Source organism: Dipodomys ordii, unplaced genomic scaffold (genome assembly GCF_000151885.1).
Source record: "Dipodomys ordii isolate 6190 unplaced genomic scaffold, Dord_2.0 Scaffold107, whole genome shotgun sequence".
Lineage (NCBI taxonomy): Eukaryota > Metazoa > Chordata > Mammalia > Rodentia > Heteromyidae > Dipodomys > Dipodomys ordii.
The window spans coordinates 4,142,832-4,159,392 of NW_012267323.1; the positions used below are offsets into that span (position 1 = coordinate 4,142,832).

The 16,561-nt window shown below is 51.5% G+C and overlaps 1 protein-coding gene across 1 annotated transcript in view; it reads right to left on the reverse strand.

Annotated features, from left to right (window-relative positions):
- Positions 1 to 16,561, reverse strand: part of Scap (SREBF chaperone) — a 43,125-nt gene that overhangs the window by 4,126 nt on the left and 22,438 nt on the right. Inside the window, exons 2-11 of the mRNA XM_013028068.1 lie at positions 14,619 to 14,838; positions 6,484 to 6,491; positions 4,885 to 5,122; positions 4,047 to 4,267; positions 3,831 to 3,936; positions 3,169 to 3,341; positions 2,746 to 2,872; positions 764 to 876; positions 569 to 663; positions 4 to 91 (exon numbers count right to left, since the gene is read on the reverse strand). Coding sequence (XP_012883522.1) covers positions 4 to 91; positions 569 to 663; positions 764 to 876; positions 2,746 to 2,872; positions 3,169 to 3,341; positions 3,831 to 3,936; positions 4,047 to 4,267; positions 4,885 to 5,122; positions 6,484 to 6,491; positions 14,619 to 14,740 — 1,291 coding nt within the window. The 5' untranslated portion in view covers positions 14,741 to 14,838. The remainder of the gene's footprint in view (positions 1 to 3; positions 92 to 568; positions 664 to 763; positions 877 to 2,745; positions 2,873 to 3,168; positions 3,342 to 3,830; positions 3,937 to 4,046; positions 4,268 to 4,884; positions 5,123 to 6,483; positions 6,492 to 14,618; positions 14,839 to 16,561) is intronic.

Genomic DNA, 16,561 nt, shown 5'->3' on the forward strand with positions numbered 1-16,561 from the left:
GGCGGATGTCAATGGACAGGACGGTGGTGAAGAACAGCATCTGGAGGAAGAAGTCAGACACCAGGCCCACGACGGCGAAGAGACAGAACTCCTGGAGGGGGGAGGGCGTGAGCGAGGGCCGGCGGCCCCCCGTTCCAGCCGACACCCCCCCCCCCGAGCTTCCCGGCCGCCGCCGCCCTGGACCCACGGCAGACGAAAGGAAGAAGTGGGAGACCTCAGCCGTCCCTAGGCCCAAGAGGCCAAATGAAGTTGCTGGAAGCTTTCCACCCTGCAGTTGGTCTCGCGGCCCGGGCATGGCTGGCGCAGCAACGCAGCCTCTACCACAAGCTGGAGAAGCTACAGCGGCGCTAACGGCCAGGACTGCGGGAAATACACAGCCACCGGCCTGCAGGCCCGGGCAGGTCAGGCAGGGCCCAAGGCTGGCGGGCCTGGCCGCGCCCCCGGCCCTGTGACGGGGCTGCGCCTGCCTGGAGCACGAGCACCCTGTGGTGAGCCAGCCTGTCCCGCAGGTCACCGCGGCCAGGCGCACCCTGCCCTGTGTGCACAGCCGTGGGCCTTGGCACTGTACCTGGATCGCAGGGACAAGGGTGAAGTAGCCCACAAGGATGATGCCCAGCTCGGTGGCCATGTTCTTCATGATGGACCAGCTCTCACTGCTTAGGCCTGCGGAGGGCGGCACCAGGGCACAGGGGTCACGGGGACCTCGCTCAGGAGGCTGGGGGGTGTGTGCAAAGCTGCCCCGCCCCGCCCCACTTTGCATTACCTTGGGCAATCCGGAGCTTCACCTCCAGGTCCACAGGGGTGGAGACCACTGACTTGGTGAGCACCAGCACGTTCTCTAAGCCAATGACCACCACGAGGTATGGGAAAATCTCTCTGGAGACGCAGGGAGACAGGAAGGAGAGGATGGCGGGTGGTGAGGTGCTTCGCGCCAGGCTCGCTGGGCCTGCCAGGGCTCCCACCCCTCGCCCCGAAAGAGAGCACCACCAGCTGCGCTGCCCAGCTGTCAGGCCCCACCATACTGCTGGCTGGCAGAATGATGCCTGCCGAGGCCAGGCCGAGCCACCAGAACTAATGGCAGGTGGGACCCAACCCTCAAGTCTGGGCCTGCGCAACCTCCCACTTGGGGGGATGGCTGAGCTGTGACCAGGGGAAGGGAGGCTGCTGTGGGGGGGGGGGCAGGCGGGGCGCAGGTGATGGGCGCAGAAGAGACAGTGGGTGTCCGGGTGTTCGACCACGAGGAAAGCAACAGAAACGGTACCGAGGCACTGCTCCCTAGGGTGAGGCCTGGCTGGAAGTTCGTTCGAGCACTGGCGGGTTGGGGGTTGGGGTGAGAGACAGGCCACTCCGCCACTAACCACAGACAGGCAAGGCAGGCAGGGGCTTGGTTTGGCTTAGGCCAAAGATCCAAAGATGAACACAGGGAGGGGCTTCCAGACCCAGAAGAGTCAAACACAAAGTAAACAGTGAAAAAAGAGGATGCCCCTTTACATGTAAGTGTCAGTGCTGGGGCCTTCAACTCGGGGCTTCATGCTCTGGTTCAAGTGAAAAACTCAAGGCCCATGCAGAAGCTCTACCAGCGGGGCCCTGCCTCGTCAGCTGGCTCTTTGCTGGCTAACTGGACACAGGGGTTTTGTCTGCTCCGATTGGCTTTGAAGGAGGCAGAGGCAGATTTCAGCCTCATGAGTAGCTGGGATTATAGATGTGAACCATCACCCCCAAATGAGGCAGTTAACATTAAAACAGAAAATGGGTGGGTGCCGGTGGCTTACGCCTATAATCCTAGCTACTCAGAAGGCTGAGATCTGAGGATTCCAGTTCTAAACTAAACTAGCCTGTGAGGATATTCTCTCCAATTAATCAGCAGAAAAGCCCAAAGTGGAGGCGTGGCTCAAGTGGCACAGTGCCAGCCTTAAGTGAAAAAGCCAAGCTAGAGAGCAAGAGGTCCTGAGTTCAAGCCTTAATACCATCATATATACCCACCAAAAGAGTACACAAGGGCTAGGAAGGTGGCTCAGTGGTAGAAGTGCTTGCCTCGCATGCATGAGGCCTGGGTTTGATTTCTCAGCACCACATAAGCAGAAAAAAGCTGGAAGTGGCGCTGTGGGTCAAGTGGTGGAGCGCTCGCCTTGAGCTGAAGAGCTGAGGACAGCGCCCAGGCCCAGAGTTCAAGTCCCATGACCGACACACACAAAAAAGTGGACAAACAGACCTGTGGATATGCTTAAAACACACGTGCAAATCATACTTACATATACACATAAGTGCATTTACATGCTTACTCTGTACATGCCCATAACTATTACATATACATTTAAATATACTGTATTTAGATACACAACACAAACATGAACATAAACTAGATAAGAGGAAGAAAATGTACATTTTTTTATTGTGCTGTTCATGGAGCTTGAACTCAGGGCCTGAGCACTGTCTCTGAACTTCTTTTGCTTTACTACTTGAGCCATAGTACCACTTGCAGCTTTTTCTGAGTAGTTTGTTGGAGATAAGAGTCTCACGGCCTTTCCTACCCAGACTGGCTCTGAAACCACAATCCTCAGATCTCAGCCTCTGAGTAGCTAGGATGACAGGTATGAGCCACCGGTGCCCAGTAGAAACGTACCTGTTAAAGATCAAAGCTAACCAGGGGAAGGCACGGGAAGCCAGGGAAGCCAAGTGCAGATGTGCGAGGCTCTGTGGCCGAAGGGCCCACCCCATGGCCCGGCGAGGCCTGCAGGGACCTACCCGCCATTGAGGGTGGGCGTGAGGCCAAAGAGCGTGCAGAGTCCCACAGACATGAGCAGCGAGCTGAGCACCGTGACCACGGCCGCCAGGGCCAGGCCCCACTTGGACTTGACCATGTCGATCTTGCCTAGTGGGCAGAGAAGGAACATCGAGGGGTCCGGGGCTTAGCCCCTGGTCCCTCTAAGCTTAGGCCCTGACAAGGAGGAGGGGAAGAGTCCCAGGGTTTAACCAAAAGAAAAGCATTCCCAGGGGCATTTCACTTCTCAGGGTCACAGACACCCATGGGTTTAGGGAACCTGAGAGCTAGGAGGAATTCCTCCCCCCACCCCCCCGCGGCCCCACACTAGGGAGGAGGCCCTGATTCTGGTGATCTTTCCAGGGAGACACCCGTGAGCTCCACGTTGGACATGCAGGTGGACATACGTGTGGAGAAGTAGATGTAGGCAAACAGGATGATGTAGGTGGTCACCAGGGGGATGAGCTCAGCCACGCCGATCTCCTCCTTGAAGTGCACGTGGACCAGGCTCTCGGCGCGAAGGCTGCAGTTTGGGCTGGGGTGCAGGAGCATGAGCCGGGCACGCAGGCTCCCCAGGAAGCTAGAAACGAGGAGACGCTCTGGGAGGGGCCAGGGGTCACCATCCTCCCATGTGGGCTTGATTCTGGCAGTAGCGGGGTTTGAACTCAGGGCCTGCCCCTTGAGCAATATTCCCAGGCCGATTCCCCCATGCTGGGAAGAAACTTCTAGAAGATACCCTGGCTCCTTCTCCAAAGCCCTTGGGGAAGCTGATCAGGGGCACGTCCAGGGCGCTGGCCTCTGTGAAGGTCACCTGCAGCGCCCCACGGGGAACACCTGAGCCGCAGGAGGCTCCAAAATGTCCGGGTGGAGGGGAAAGGAGGGGAGAGCCCGGGACACTCAAACTACCAGCTCCTCCTTTGCTGCCCCTCCACACCCATACACCCCGCCCACAGACCCCCCCCCCCACACACACACAGCACATGGCCTCCCTGAAATGTTCAGGCCTGGGCCTGAGCCCAAGCATTCGTTCTGAGCACCCTGTATCCCCCCTTCCCCCTCGCCGCCCCACCTGGCATGGTAATGCTGGAAGACCAGGGTGATGGTGTAGGAGACCATCCTCCTCCTCGTGTACAGGCTCACCCCGCTGTACTTCCCGGGCACGCCGAACAGCAGGTCTGCAAGCAGAGGCGGGACATGACGGCCACCCCGAGGGCCTGCACGCCGGGAGGGGGGCGTTGCCCTGCCACGGCCAAGTCTCGGGAGAAGAGGCGCGGGTCGGGGGAACCTTTGAGGGTGGCTGATGTCTGCAGGGTTTTGGGCTCATGCTGGTGGATGGTCCCGATGATGTCAGGGTCCGCGTAGAAGCGCTCCCGGTCATTCTGCCAGAAGTTTCCAGGGGACAGCAGCAGGCAGCCGTGCTCAGGGAGGAGACTGCGGAGCTTCCTGAGGCCTGGGAGCAGGTCGGTCACCTGCAGGCACACTTCCTCCAGGCTCCGCGTCCCGGAGCTGTGCAGGAGACATAAGGAGGCCCCAGCTACACCTCCAGCCGAGGCCAGCACAGCCCGTCCCCGTGCTCCTGACACGGCTCCCACGTGCCCCCTGGTGGCTGCAGGTGGTTAGGGCGGCAGCGAACGTACGTCCAGGGGCTCAGCACCAGGCTCTGTGGCCGCACAGCCTACCAAGGGACTTAGCTAACTGATCAAAACCCTTGTCAAAAGCCTCACGCCTGTCATCCCAGCTGCTCCGGAAGCCGAGATCTGAGGATCAAAGTTGGAGGCCAGCCTGGGCAGCAAAGACTTATCTTCAATTAAACACCAAAAAAGCTGGCAGTGGAGATGTTACATAATGGGAGAGACTAGTCTTGAGCAAGAATGCTCAGAGGCAGCACCCAGGCCCCGAGTTCAAGTCCCGGAGCGCACACACAAAAAGCCATTAACTAAGTAAAATGTGACGGTGATCCACGATGGCCTGAGGTCCCAGCAGACATCTGTCAGATCCACAGACACTTGCTGTGTCTGAGCTATGAGGACAGAGCTCAGGGCTCAAACTGGGGTCTTGACAGGGGAAAGGCAGCCGCAGTGAAGCCACAAGGCTGCTGAGAGATGTCGCGCAGAGAGGGCTACCTGTCTCTCAGCACGTGGTTCCGGATCTCCTCCACCAGCTGGAAGGCGCGGGACAGAGGGGAGCGGAACACATCCACTGCCAGGAGATTCTTGTGCCAGGGAGACACTGAGGACTTCACAAATATCTGCTGGATGTACGCCACGGGGGCGCCCACATACTGTAGGAGAAATGGGGCAGAGGGAAAGGGCACCTCAGTGCAGGCGGGAGGCTCGCAGGCCCCTGTGTGGAAGCCACCGGCTCATCCGGCTGTACTCGCCCTAGACCGCCATTGCTTCCAAAGGAATGGCTCCGCTGCTGGGGTAGCGCTTACACCTCCAGGCTCAGATTCAACTTGGTGCCACCTGCTTCTCTTCTACCCTGCTACAGGAAAACCACGGGCTTGCTGTCTCCTACCTAAGCCTGTTTCTTTATCCACTACGAACCCTTTTGTGAGCATCTACTATGTGCAAAACATAGGTGTCTATAAACGTGAAGGGAATACAATGCCAACAGGCCAGTACAGGGCACAGAGGAGAAGCTGGGGCTGCATACCAGAAAGCCAGGTGGGCTTCCTGCACAAAGTGCCACCGTGCCGAGTGCCTGAGGAGAAGTGGATGCCTGCTGACACTACAGGGACTGTTCTTTTTTTGGGGGGGTCCGGTCGTGGGGCCTGAACTCTGGGCCTGGGCGCTGTCCCTCAGCTCTTCAGCTCAAGGCGAGCGCTCTACCACTTGAGCTACAGCGCCACTTCCGGTTTTCTGATGGCTTATTGGAGATAGGAGTCTCACAGTCGCTCCTGCCCGGGCTGGCTTTGAACCACGATCCTCAGATCTCAGCCTCCTGAGTAGCTAGGATTACAGGCGTGAGCCACCAGTGCCCGGCTAGAATACTAGTCTTAAGCTGAAGAGCTCAGGGACAGCACCCAAGGAAGGAAAAAAGGAAAAAGAAAAGAAAAAAGCACTCTGGGGGAGGGGAGAAGACTCAAAGTCCAGATAGACTGTGATTTAGATAGCTGAGCAATGTGAAGGACAGACTCTGGAAACTATGTAGCACAAGATGACTGGCCCAAGGTTTTTCCTTCACAAGAATAACTTGGCAAACAGATGTGCATTTTTGTTTTAGGCATCTCTCTTTAGATGATGTTTTCAATATTCCGCAATCACCTGAATAGGAGGCTGAAGCAGGAGGATGACAAGAGCAAGAAGAGCAGGCAAGCATAGATATAGAGAGCAATGACTTTCCCTACATACCCCTGTAACCACCAGAGAGAGCAAGCTGGGAGTATTTCCAGAACCTTCAACGGTAGCCTGGGACCCACTACCAGTTGACATACACCCCACCCACCTCCAAACATTAACACCATTATAATCATCATCACAAATTTAGTTTGACCTTTTTGTGTGTGTGAGCCCAAAGCTTCTTCGTGCATGTTAAGCATGTGCTCAGCCACGGAGCTATACCCCCAAGCCTAGGTTGATCTGTTTTGGATGATCCTGAACTCAGGGCCTTGCTAGACTTTTCACTCACTAACCACTCCACCATCTGAGCAATGTGATCAGCATTGGTTATCTGCTTTATGCCCAGCTGGCCTGGCCTGCAACCATCCTACGTGTGCTTACCTGTGTCACTGGGGATGAGGACAGGCTCATGCCATTATCTGAAATCAAGTCTTATCAACGTTCCTGGCCAAACTGGCCTCGATTCTCCACCCCTTGATCTGTTTCTTGGTGCTGGTACTAGAGCTTGAACTCAGTGCCTGGGTGCTGTCCCTGAGCTTTTCGGCTCAAGGCTAGTGCTCCAGCCCTTGAACCACTACTCCACTTCCAGCTTTTTGGTGCTTTCAGATAAGAGTCTCACAGACTTTCCTGTCTAGGCTGGCTTTGAACCACGATCCTCAGATCTCAGAGTAGCTAGGATTACAGGCATGAGCCACCAGAACCCAGCATCTTTACCTTCCACATAGCCAAGAATTTTAGACTTGAGTCACCATGCCCAGAGTTTTACCTATTTATGAAGTAAAATTAAGAGTTTTACCTATTTAAAGTACATTCTACTATGTACTCTTTTGTGATTTGCTGCTTTCAACTGCATCTTCACCACTAGATTCATCCACACGGGCTCATAGAGCAGATCGTCAGTATTTTTTTTATTTTTATTTTTTTGCTGTTACCAGGGTTTGAACTCAGGGGCCTTCTGCTATTTCTCATGGCTGATGCTCTATTACTTGAGCCACATCTCCAGTCTGTCATTTTTCTAGTTGATTGGAGATGGTATCTCACAGACTTTTCTGCCCAGGCTGGCTTCAAACCACAATCTTCCAGGACTCAAGTCTTTTGAGATTGGACCACAGGCTTGCACTCAAGGCCGAGTATGCCCCAGGAAGAGATTGTACCACCTGAGCCACACTCCAAGGCCCCTTGCCACCTCTTGATATTATCTGTCTACTTGGCTTTAACCATGCAGGGGAGGCCGTGGGAGGTGGTATCTCAGTGTGTATGATGGTATGTGTATACATGCAGAGGTGCACATGCGCACATGCCTGTGCGTGCTAAGCAAGTCCTCTACCATTGGACATTTACAACTTTACTGTGCTTTGTTACTTGAGGACAGAGTTGGGGGTTGATTTCAGCCAATGTTCTACCACTGGAGCCGCACCTCCAGCCCTGTTTGGTTTGCTGGTTATGTTCAACATGGAGTCATCCAGCGAAGGCAATTTCACACCCAAGCAGCAAGCTGCAAACACCACACTAGTCCAGTGAAACAACACGGAAGCGTCTCTGGGGGAGGTCTGCTTGGGTTGGGTCCCACAAGGCACCAGATCTGAACTTTCCCCGTTAGCAGTCACCTACAGTGTAGGATAGGATACATGATACATTCAACAGAAGGGGAGACAAAGGTTCTGCGATTCCCTTGGCAGTTGGAGCCTGAGGGGTAATCTGCTCCTCTCTTTTTGGAAATGGTTTTCTGTCCAGTTCTGAGGTTGTCACACCAAGCGACTGAGCACTAGTTAGCATGGTGGCTTTTCTCAATAGTCATTCTTTCAATAAATGGTTGAGTACCACCTCAGGGCCAGATTATTGTGCAAGGCTCAGAGATGAACAAGACAGATGGGATCTCTGGCGCAGTGGAGTTGGGTAATGAGGGAAGAATCAGAGAAGCATGTAGAGTCTTGAGCAGCAGACTTCAGGCCAGACCCAAGGTTCTCCTTGAAACAATTCAAGCCCTGTAAAAGTAGGGCCAGATTATTCCAGGCTGTGCTTTGCATCACACTTGCCAGGCCAAGCACTCTACCACTTGAACCATACCCCCCAACCCTTTTTGCTCTAGTCATTTGTTAGAGAGAGCCTCATTTATTTACCCAGCCTGGATCTCTATCCCCCTTTTATGTTTCTCACCCTAACTGAGACGACAGGCACAGACGATGACGCCCAGCTTGAGATTAGGTCTCTTGAACTTTTGCCTCCAGGATTGCCTAGTACCTAGATCCTCCCAATCTTATACTGCAGGTGGCTGAGATAACAGGCATGCTACACTGAATCTAGCTATTAGTTGAGATGACCATTTCACTAGGCCAGTCTGAACTACACTCTTCCCAATCTCATATAGGTAGAATTCTAGGCATGAGCCAACCTGAAGTAATACCTAGCTTGGTTGGTTCTTTTTTTTGTTAGTATGTCATTTTGATTCTCTTCTTTCCTTTTCTGTATTTAAATCTATTTTCTTTGTGGTTACCCTAGGGATTACAATTCACGTCTGAAATCTTGTCTGAATAGCGGTGCTACAGAGGGGTCCAATGGCAGGTGTGAGAAGAAGGCATCGGGAAGCTTCAAGGACAAACAACTAAAAGTCGAAAAACTCCGCTCCAGCTGAGTACAAACACTCCATGCGTGCAGTCCATTCTTCTCCCCTTTAGACTGCTATCATTACACATTAGATCCTCTACATTATCTGTCCATTAACACTGACTTGTAAACATTAGGAGGGTTATCGTTTTAAATCATGAAAGAAAACAAAGCTATAAAGCAAACCAGAAGTAACAGAGCAGTGAATCAGAATGACACTCTGATTGCCCAACCCCCCCCCCTTCTTCTTGGTCATTCAAGGGCTTGAACTCAAGGATGCAAGCACTTTACCATTTGACCATACCCTCAGCTCTTTTGGCTTTGTTGCAGATAGGGTGTTAGGCTTTTTGCCTGGGCAAAAATCTTGAACAGAGATCCTCCTTAGGACAATTACTAGGTAGCTGAGAGTAAAAGTGAACCACCACGTCTTACTTGTTTTTGAGATAGGATCTCACTAACATTTTACACAGTTGGCCTCAAACTTCAGTCCTCTTATCTCCACCTTCCAAATGGCTGGGATTATATTCTGCTTTCTGAGGAATGAGGTACATTATGCACTCCCCTCATTCTCAACCTCCAGTCACCTCTAATGGGAAACGCGGGAGTCACTGGAGACATGCAGAAAGCAACTTCAGAAATGATCAGAAATATCAGAGATAATCTTCTTGGAAGACATCAGGGAAGGGAAATACACCCCCCCACACGCACACACCAACACCACCACACTCTTTAGTGGAGATCAATACAAGATCGAGGAAGGATAGAGAGAGGCTGAATATCCTCTGAGGAGTTTTATGTTGAATGTTCTTGATCTTCTATGGGCTTTGCTTGGGAGGCCATGGGTAACCTGTGGCTTTGGAATGCTGACTGGTCAGTGCCACAGAGTAGTGTCAAGAAGCTGGCTTCTCCTGAGTCTGAGACTCAGGGCAGAGACCAAAGGTATGCTCAGCTGTCCTTGAGCTACTCTGAATGAGTTTAAACAGAGAGGGGCCATGTGAGCAGCCAAAAAGAGAACTCACACAACTCCTGGTGTGTGACCCCCCCCCCCTAGGGTTCCTGGTGATCACGGAGCAAACTGAGAACTAGTGGGGGCCACCACAACCGATATGTCCGGCCTCAGCCTGAACGATGAGAAAGCAGTACTAGAGAATGCACAGATTCTGGAACTTTCTGGCCAGGAGACCAGAGATCCTGCTCCCAGGATCCTTTTGCTTACCAGCCAAGGAAAAGAAATGGTAATGGAGCCACACCCAAAGGATCCGCCATCCTGCCTGAAGTTCAGTACAGCCTCAAGACTCCAACTTCCTCTCCAAGCTACAATCTACCTGCTTCCCCACAAGCAGCCGCTCCCAAATCACAAATGATTCAGTGATGCGCACGTTACTCTCTATCTGCAGTTGGATGACATCCACACGCTCAGTCGCTCACCCTGTGTGTACCCACACTTATGAGGACAGGCCACAGCGGCGCACCAGCAGCCTTCTGGTCAGCTGCAGGGGACGCACCTCGGGTCCCTGTGGGCTGACCTCTAGGAAATGGAAACAGATACTTCTTGCCACAGTGACTATTGGCTACAAGTTTCATCATATTTTCCCATAGGAAAGAGCAGCCTGGTGCAAGGGGGGAGGGGGGGCCGAAGCCAGGAAACTAGGGCTCCCTTGTAAGGTTCAGCATTGAAGTCGTCTGCAGTCATATCTGGTCACTCAGTTACACACTCACACACACACTCACTCACTGCCCAGACTCTCCCTCTCCTGCCTGGAGAAAAGCACAGACCTAAGCTGCATTGGTCACCATCCCCTCGAGTCCTGGCTCTCTGTTCATTTTCTGGAGTTCATTTCACCCAGTGGAGGTGTTGGGGATCAGCAAAAAGTACTGCTACCATCCAGGTGGGTACTCATCCCAGCAGGGACATTCAAGCTGAACAAACGCCTCATCGGAGAAACAACGGAAGGTGAGCGATCCCACGACAACACGGCTCTGACAGAGGGAGCTGCTCCAGCCAGAACAGCTTCCCAGGATGGAAGATGATCGCAAACAGCTTCCCAGGATGGAAGATGATCGCAAACAGCTTCCCAGGATGGAAGATGATCGCAAACATTTTATCTCTGGATCAGGGATTTCTAGGCCCCTGGACAAAATGGTCCAGAATCTATGGATTCTCCAGTACAACTGTATCACGAGTTAAAAAGGCCAAAAGCAGCCGCCAATTCTTCCCAAAGGACTTCACTGGGTCAGTGCCCCCAGCTCCTCCGCTTACACTGGCTATGCTGTAATTCGGTGGCCGTGGGTCACACCAGGATGTGTCCCTATCATGGTCTGCCACATGCACTTGGATTAAGGCGCATACAAAGCCACCTTTGTGCTCTCTGCCCTGCTTTGTTACAAAGGACCACTCACCTCGGAAGGATTCTGTTCTCTGTCTAGGCAGATCTTGCCTAGGCTTGGCTCTGCCACGCTCGTGGAGTCTGTTACTCTCAGGCCTCTGAGTCAAAGGCCAGCTAGCTTTCATTTCCTTGAATATCTCACAGGCAAGGACAGTGCATTTTGAAACTCTTGTGTGATGTCAAAGCACTCAATCAAAAGAGAAGATGCAACTGTACCCACGCAGCTGCTACACACATCTCACTCTCTTCAACACAAGGTAACATGAGTGCCAATCAATGCCGAAAGTGCCAACACAAACTGAGAAAAAGAATAAGCCAGGTGAGGTGACAACATGCCCCAAATCCCATCACTCATCAGGCTGAGGCAGGAAAATCTCAAGTTCAGGGCCAGCCTCGGCTACAGAGTGTGATTTTGTCAAAAGGAATAAGCCTGCACACCTATAACCCTGGCTACTCAGGAGGATGAATCTGAGGATCACAGTTCAAAGCCAGGCTAGACAGGAAAAGTCCATGAGACTGTTATCTCCAACTGACTGCCAAAAACACGTAAGTGAAGCTGTGACTCAAGTGATAGAGCGCCAACCTTGAACAAAAGAAAAGCTCAGGAACAGCACCCAGGCCCTGAGTTCAAACCTCAGAAATAGCGCGCGCACACACACACATGAAAAAAGAAAAAGACCGAAATTAGAATAAAAGAAGACAGGGCTGGGAAGGTGGCTCAGTGGTAGAGCGCTTGCCTTGCATGCCTGAGGCCCTGGGTTCCATTCCTCAGCACCACATAAGCAAAAAGAAAAAAGCCGGAAGTGGCGCTGTAGCTCAAGTGGTAGAGCGCTCACCTTGAACTGAAGAGCTGAGGGACAGCGCCCAGGCCCAGAGTTCAGGCCCCATGACCGGACCCAAAAAAAAAAAAAGACTACACTTTTAGCTAGGCAATGAAGCAGAACTTCAGAGAGACATAGCTTAGTGCTTCCTAACATGTGATTTCCAGGCCTTGGAACTTGCCAGAGTAAATTCTTAGGCCCACCCTGAACCCTGACCTGACACCTCAGGAACTCTGAAGTGAGGTGGTTCTGACACTCACTCAAGTTTGAGATCCTCTGCCTTGGCCTAGATGCTAGGCCTGGAAAAGTCTAACATTAAAGACAAAGGGTCGGGCTGGGAAGGTGGCTCAGTGGTAGAGCGCTTGCCTTGCATGCCTGAGGCCCTGGGTTCAATTCCTCAGCACCACATAAGAAAGAAGCCGGAAGTGGCGCTGTGGCTCAAGTGGTAGATCACTAGCCTTGAGCTGAAGAGCTGAGGGACAGCGCCCAGGCCCAGAGTTCAAGCCCCACGACTGGACCCAAAAAATAAAGACAAAGGGTCAGTTATCTTAGAGAAAAACAAAGGAAAGGCTGGGTCCTCAGGGGACCCTCAAGCCATCATTTAGAATATGTTGCTACAAATACGTTATCTCACACATGCACAATTTAGCAAAGTTTACATACTGTTCTCCACTCCGAGCCACACTGACTGGGTGTCAGATGCCAATGGTGCAGGTGGGCCTCAGTTTCCCCATCTCAGTTGTGTGGATCAAGCAAATGTCTGTTTACTGATACTGGAACTGGGCCTCTTCCTGAGGTGGTCCCCTCAGTCATGAGAATCACATTTCATTATATGCCTGACACACCTAGATGGCCCACAGCACGATGTACTCAATAGCGTTCACCTTTCCGACTGCTAATGGCGGACGAACTTGGGCTCATTTACAGAGAACTCAACAGGACGCTCAGTCCTGAGCCATCCTACCCCCGTGGCACTGGAAATGTCTATACATGTCAGATGTACGGTGATCCTGGAACCTAGAATTCTTTCCAGAGAAAAGAATAAGGTTGGCTCTGTGCATAGCTGTTGGCATTTTAGTCCCAGGGGGTCAGCAAATCTTATATTAAATCAAGCTCCTCTTTTTTCGACGTTATTACTAGCCAGGATTCAGACTTCTATGTGACCCTGGGAAAGCCAGATAAGAATCAAGGGCATCTGTGACTCTCACTGGAGTCCTTGGCAGGCTCCATGAATCAACAAGAGACAAAACCAGTCTGTACATGAACATAAGAGAAAGAGCAGAGAAGCCAGTCTTAGAGGTTACCTGCAAAAGTGTGTCCAAGGAACTTTGGTGTTCAAATGGATGCTTGCAACACTTGAAGGCCTACTCATCAGCCACTAAAGGAAACTTCCACTGTCAGGAAGAAAAAAATGAAACCAGGCACCAGTGACTCACGCCTATAATCCTTCCCATTCAGAAGGCTAAGGTCTGAGAATCACGGTTTAAAACCAGTCCTAGCAGACAAACCCAAGACTCCAATTAACCAGCAAAAAGATGGAAGTCGGGCTGGGAATGTGGCCTAGTGGTAGAGCGCTCGCTTATCATGCATGAAGCCCTGGGGTTTCATTCCTCAGTACCACATACACAGGAAAAGCCAGAAGTGGTGCTGTGGTTCGAGTGGTAGAGTGCTAGCCTTGAGCCAAAAAAGCTCAAGGACAGTGCCCAGGCCCCGAGTTCAAGCTCCAGGACTGGCAAAAAAAAAATGGAAGTAGAGGCATGGCTCAAGTGGTAGAGTGGCAGTTATAAGCAAAAGAGCCAAGTGAGAATACAACACCCCGAGTTCAAATTCCAGTATCAGCACACAGAAAGGAGATGGGTTTGTTTTTGTTTTGTTTTGTTTTTTTGGGGGGAGGGTCATGCACAGAATGAAAAGATCATGCCTGGGACTAGGAATGTGGCTTAGTGGTAGAGCGCTTGCCTAGCATGCATGAAGCCCTAGGATTCCATTCCTTCAGTACCATATACACAGAAAAAGCCACCTGTAATCCTAGCTATTCAGGAGGCTGAGATCTGAGGATTGCAGTTCAAAGCCAGCCCAGGCAGGAATGCCCATGAGACTCTTATCTCCAATAAATCACTCAGAAAGCCAGAAGTAGCACTGTGACTCAAGTGGTAGAGCACTAGCCTTGAGCTGAAGAGTCAAGGACAGCACCCAAGCCCAGAGTTCAAGCCCCACGACCAACAACAACAAAAAAAAAGAAGCTCAGGGACAGACCCAGTCCAAGAAAGAAAGAAAGAGAGAGAGAGAGAGAGAGAAAGAAAAAAGAAAGAGAGAAAGAGAGAGGGGGCAGGGGGAGAGGAAGGAAGGAAGGAAAAGGAAGAGGAAAGGAAGGAAAGGAGAGGAGAGGAGAGGAAAGGAAAGAAGAGGAGAAGGAGGGAGGGAGGGAAGAAAAGGAAAGAGGAAACAGAAAGGAAGGAAAAGATCATACCTTTCAACTGTGTTAAAAGTTTTTACAAATTGATACACTATACTAGTGATGCCAACAAGTGTGGTGAATTACGGAGTCGAAGCCAGCCTGGACTACTTTATTTTATTGGCCGAATTCCTCAAGACTGGAGCTGTGCACCTCCAATAAGCCAAAGTTCCCCCTATGGACTCGGTAGCAGTGAAGTGCAGAACACCTACTGTCCCTAGAGGTATTGAAGGTCAGCCAGACACATACCAGCAGGCTAAGATGCAGAGTCCCGTGAAGAGGATGATGGGGATGGGGTACGATGCGCAGAACAGCCCATGGTTATAGAAGGCCTGAGATATCTTCTCCCGCAGCCTTTCAGTCAGGGTCATCCTCAGCTGAAGTCACCTTGCTGCCATCCCGGAAAGTGACCATGGATCAGCCTGGCAGATGCTGGACACCACTGACTATGGACATGATCTGAAAGGACCTGACCAGAAGAGAGAGAAGCCGATTAACCAAGAGAAGTTGTCTCTGTGAACAAGCTTGCCAGGGGAAGGTGTTATAGCTATGTGCTACGGAACAGTTTCAGGATGACTACATGTTAGGTCAGGAGACATGAGTCCCAACACACCTGTCGAACGAACACACACACACACACACACACACACACAGGAACCTTGCAAGTGAGTACAGATCACTCTCATTGGTTTAACCTTGCAAGTGAGTACAGATCACTCTCATTGGTTTAACCTTGCAAGTGAGTACAGTCACTGTGAGTCCCAACACACACACACACACACACACACACACACACAGGAACCTTGCAAGTGAGTACAGATCACTCTCATTGGTTTAACCTTGCAAGTGAGTACAGATCACTCTCATTGGTTTAACCAAAACCACCAAGGAACTTCCCTTCTGGCTCTGGTTAAAAACTCGGGACCTTGGGCTGGGAAGGTGGCTCAGTGGTAGAGTGCTTGCCTTGCATGCATGAGGCCCTGGGTTCGATTCCTCAGCACCACATAAGCAAAAAGCCAGAAGTGGCACTGTAGCTCAAGTGGTAGAGCACTAGCCTTGAGCTGAAGAGCTGAGGGACAGCGCCCAGGCCCCATGACTGGACCAAAAAAAAAAACAAAAAACAAAACTCGGGACCTTACAAACTGGGCACAAACACCCTACCACTGAGCTACTTCCCCAAACCCAGTTTTAGACATTTCTAGAAGGCTACTCCCCACGGGGGCATTTTTCTCGCCTTTTTTTTTTTGGTCAGTTGTAGGGCTTGGACTCAGATGCTACTCCTGGGCTCTTTTGCTCAAGGCTAGTGCTCTACCACTTTGAGCCAAAAATCCATTTCTGAATTTCTGGTGGTTTATTAGAGATCAGAGTCTCATGGACTTTCTTGCCCTAGGTTGGCTTCGAACTGCAATCCTCAGATCTCAGTTTCCTGAGTAGCTCGGATTACAGATGCGAACCACTGGCACCCAGTGAGAAAAAAAAAAATTTTTTTTGGAGGTGGGAAAAAAATTTTTTGCAAGGCAAGTGTCTTCCAAAACATACTTATTTCATAGCAACTATTGATAAAGAACTAAACTTAGTATGGCAACTCTCAACATAAAAACACCAGGCATCAGAGGCTCACACGTGTAATCCAAGGTACTTAAAAAGTTAAGATCTAAGGATCCCATTTCTATGCCTACCCTGGCAGCAAAGTCCGTGAGACTTCATATCTCCAATGAACCACCAAAAACCATTAGTGGTGCTATGGCTCAAAGTGGTAGAGCGCTAGTCTTGAGAGAAAAAAATCCTCAGGGATAGCACCCAGGCTCTGAGTTCAAGCCCCGACAAAACATAACACACAGACACACACACACACACACACACACACAGACACACATACACACACACCCCTCAGGCACTTGAAATAGGAGTCAGTGACATTAGCTTGAAGTCCCAGCTCCTGTCCTGTTCTCACAGTGGTTTTCTCGGAGCTCTGAGGACAGAGGTCTGTTCCCTCACCCCTGCTTAGCAGGTGTCCCTTCTTTGAGTAACAGCAGCCTGCTACGGCTCGCAGAAACCCACTCCATCCCTAGGATTCGGCCAGTCAGTCATACCAGCCAGGCCTCACTCCTACTCCTGAGGCTTTGACTTACAAACAGAAAGGAGGGCCTGGGTACTGATGTTACTTAGTCAACACAACAGAAGTTCCCAAG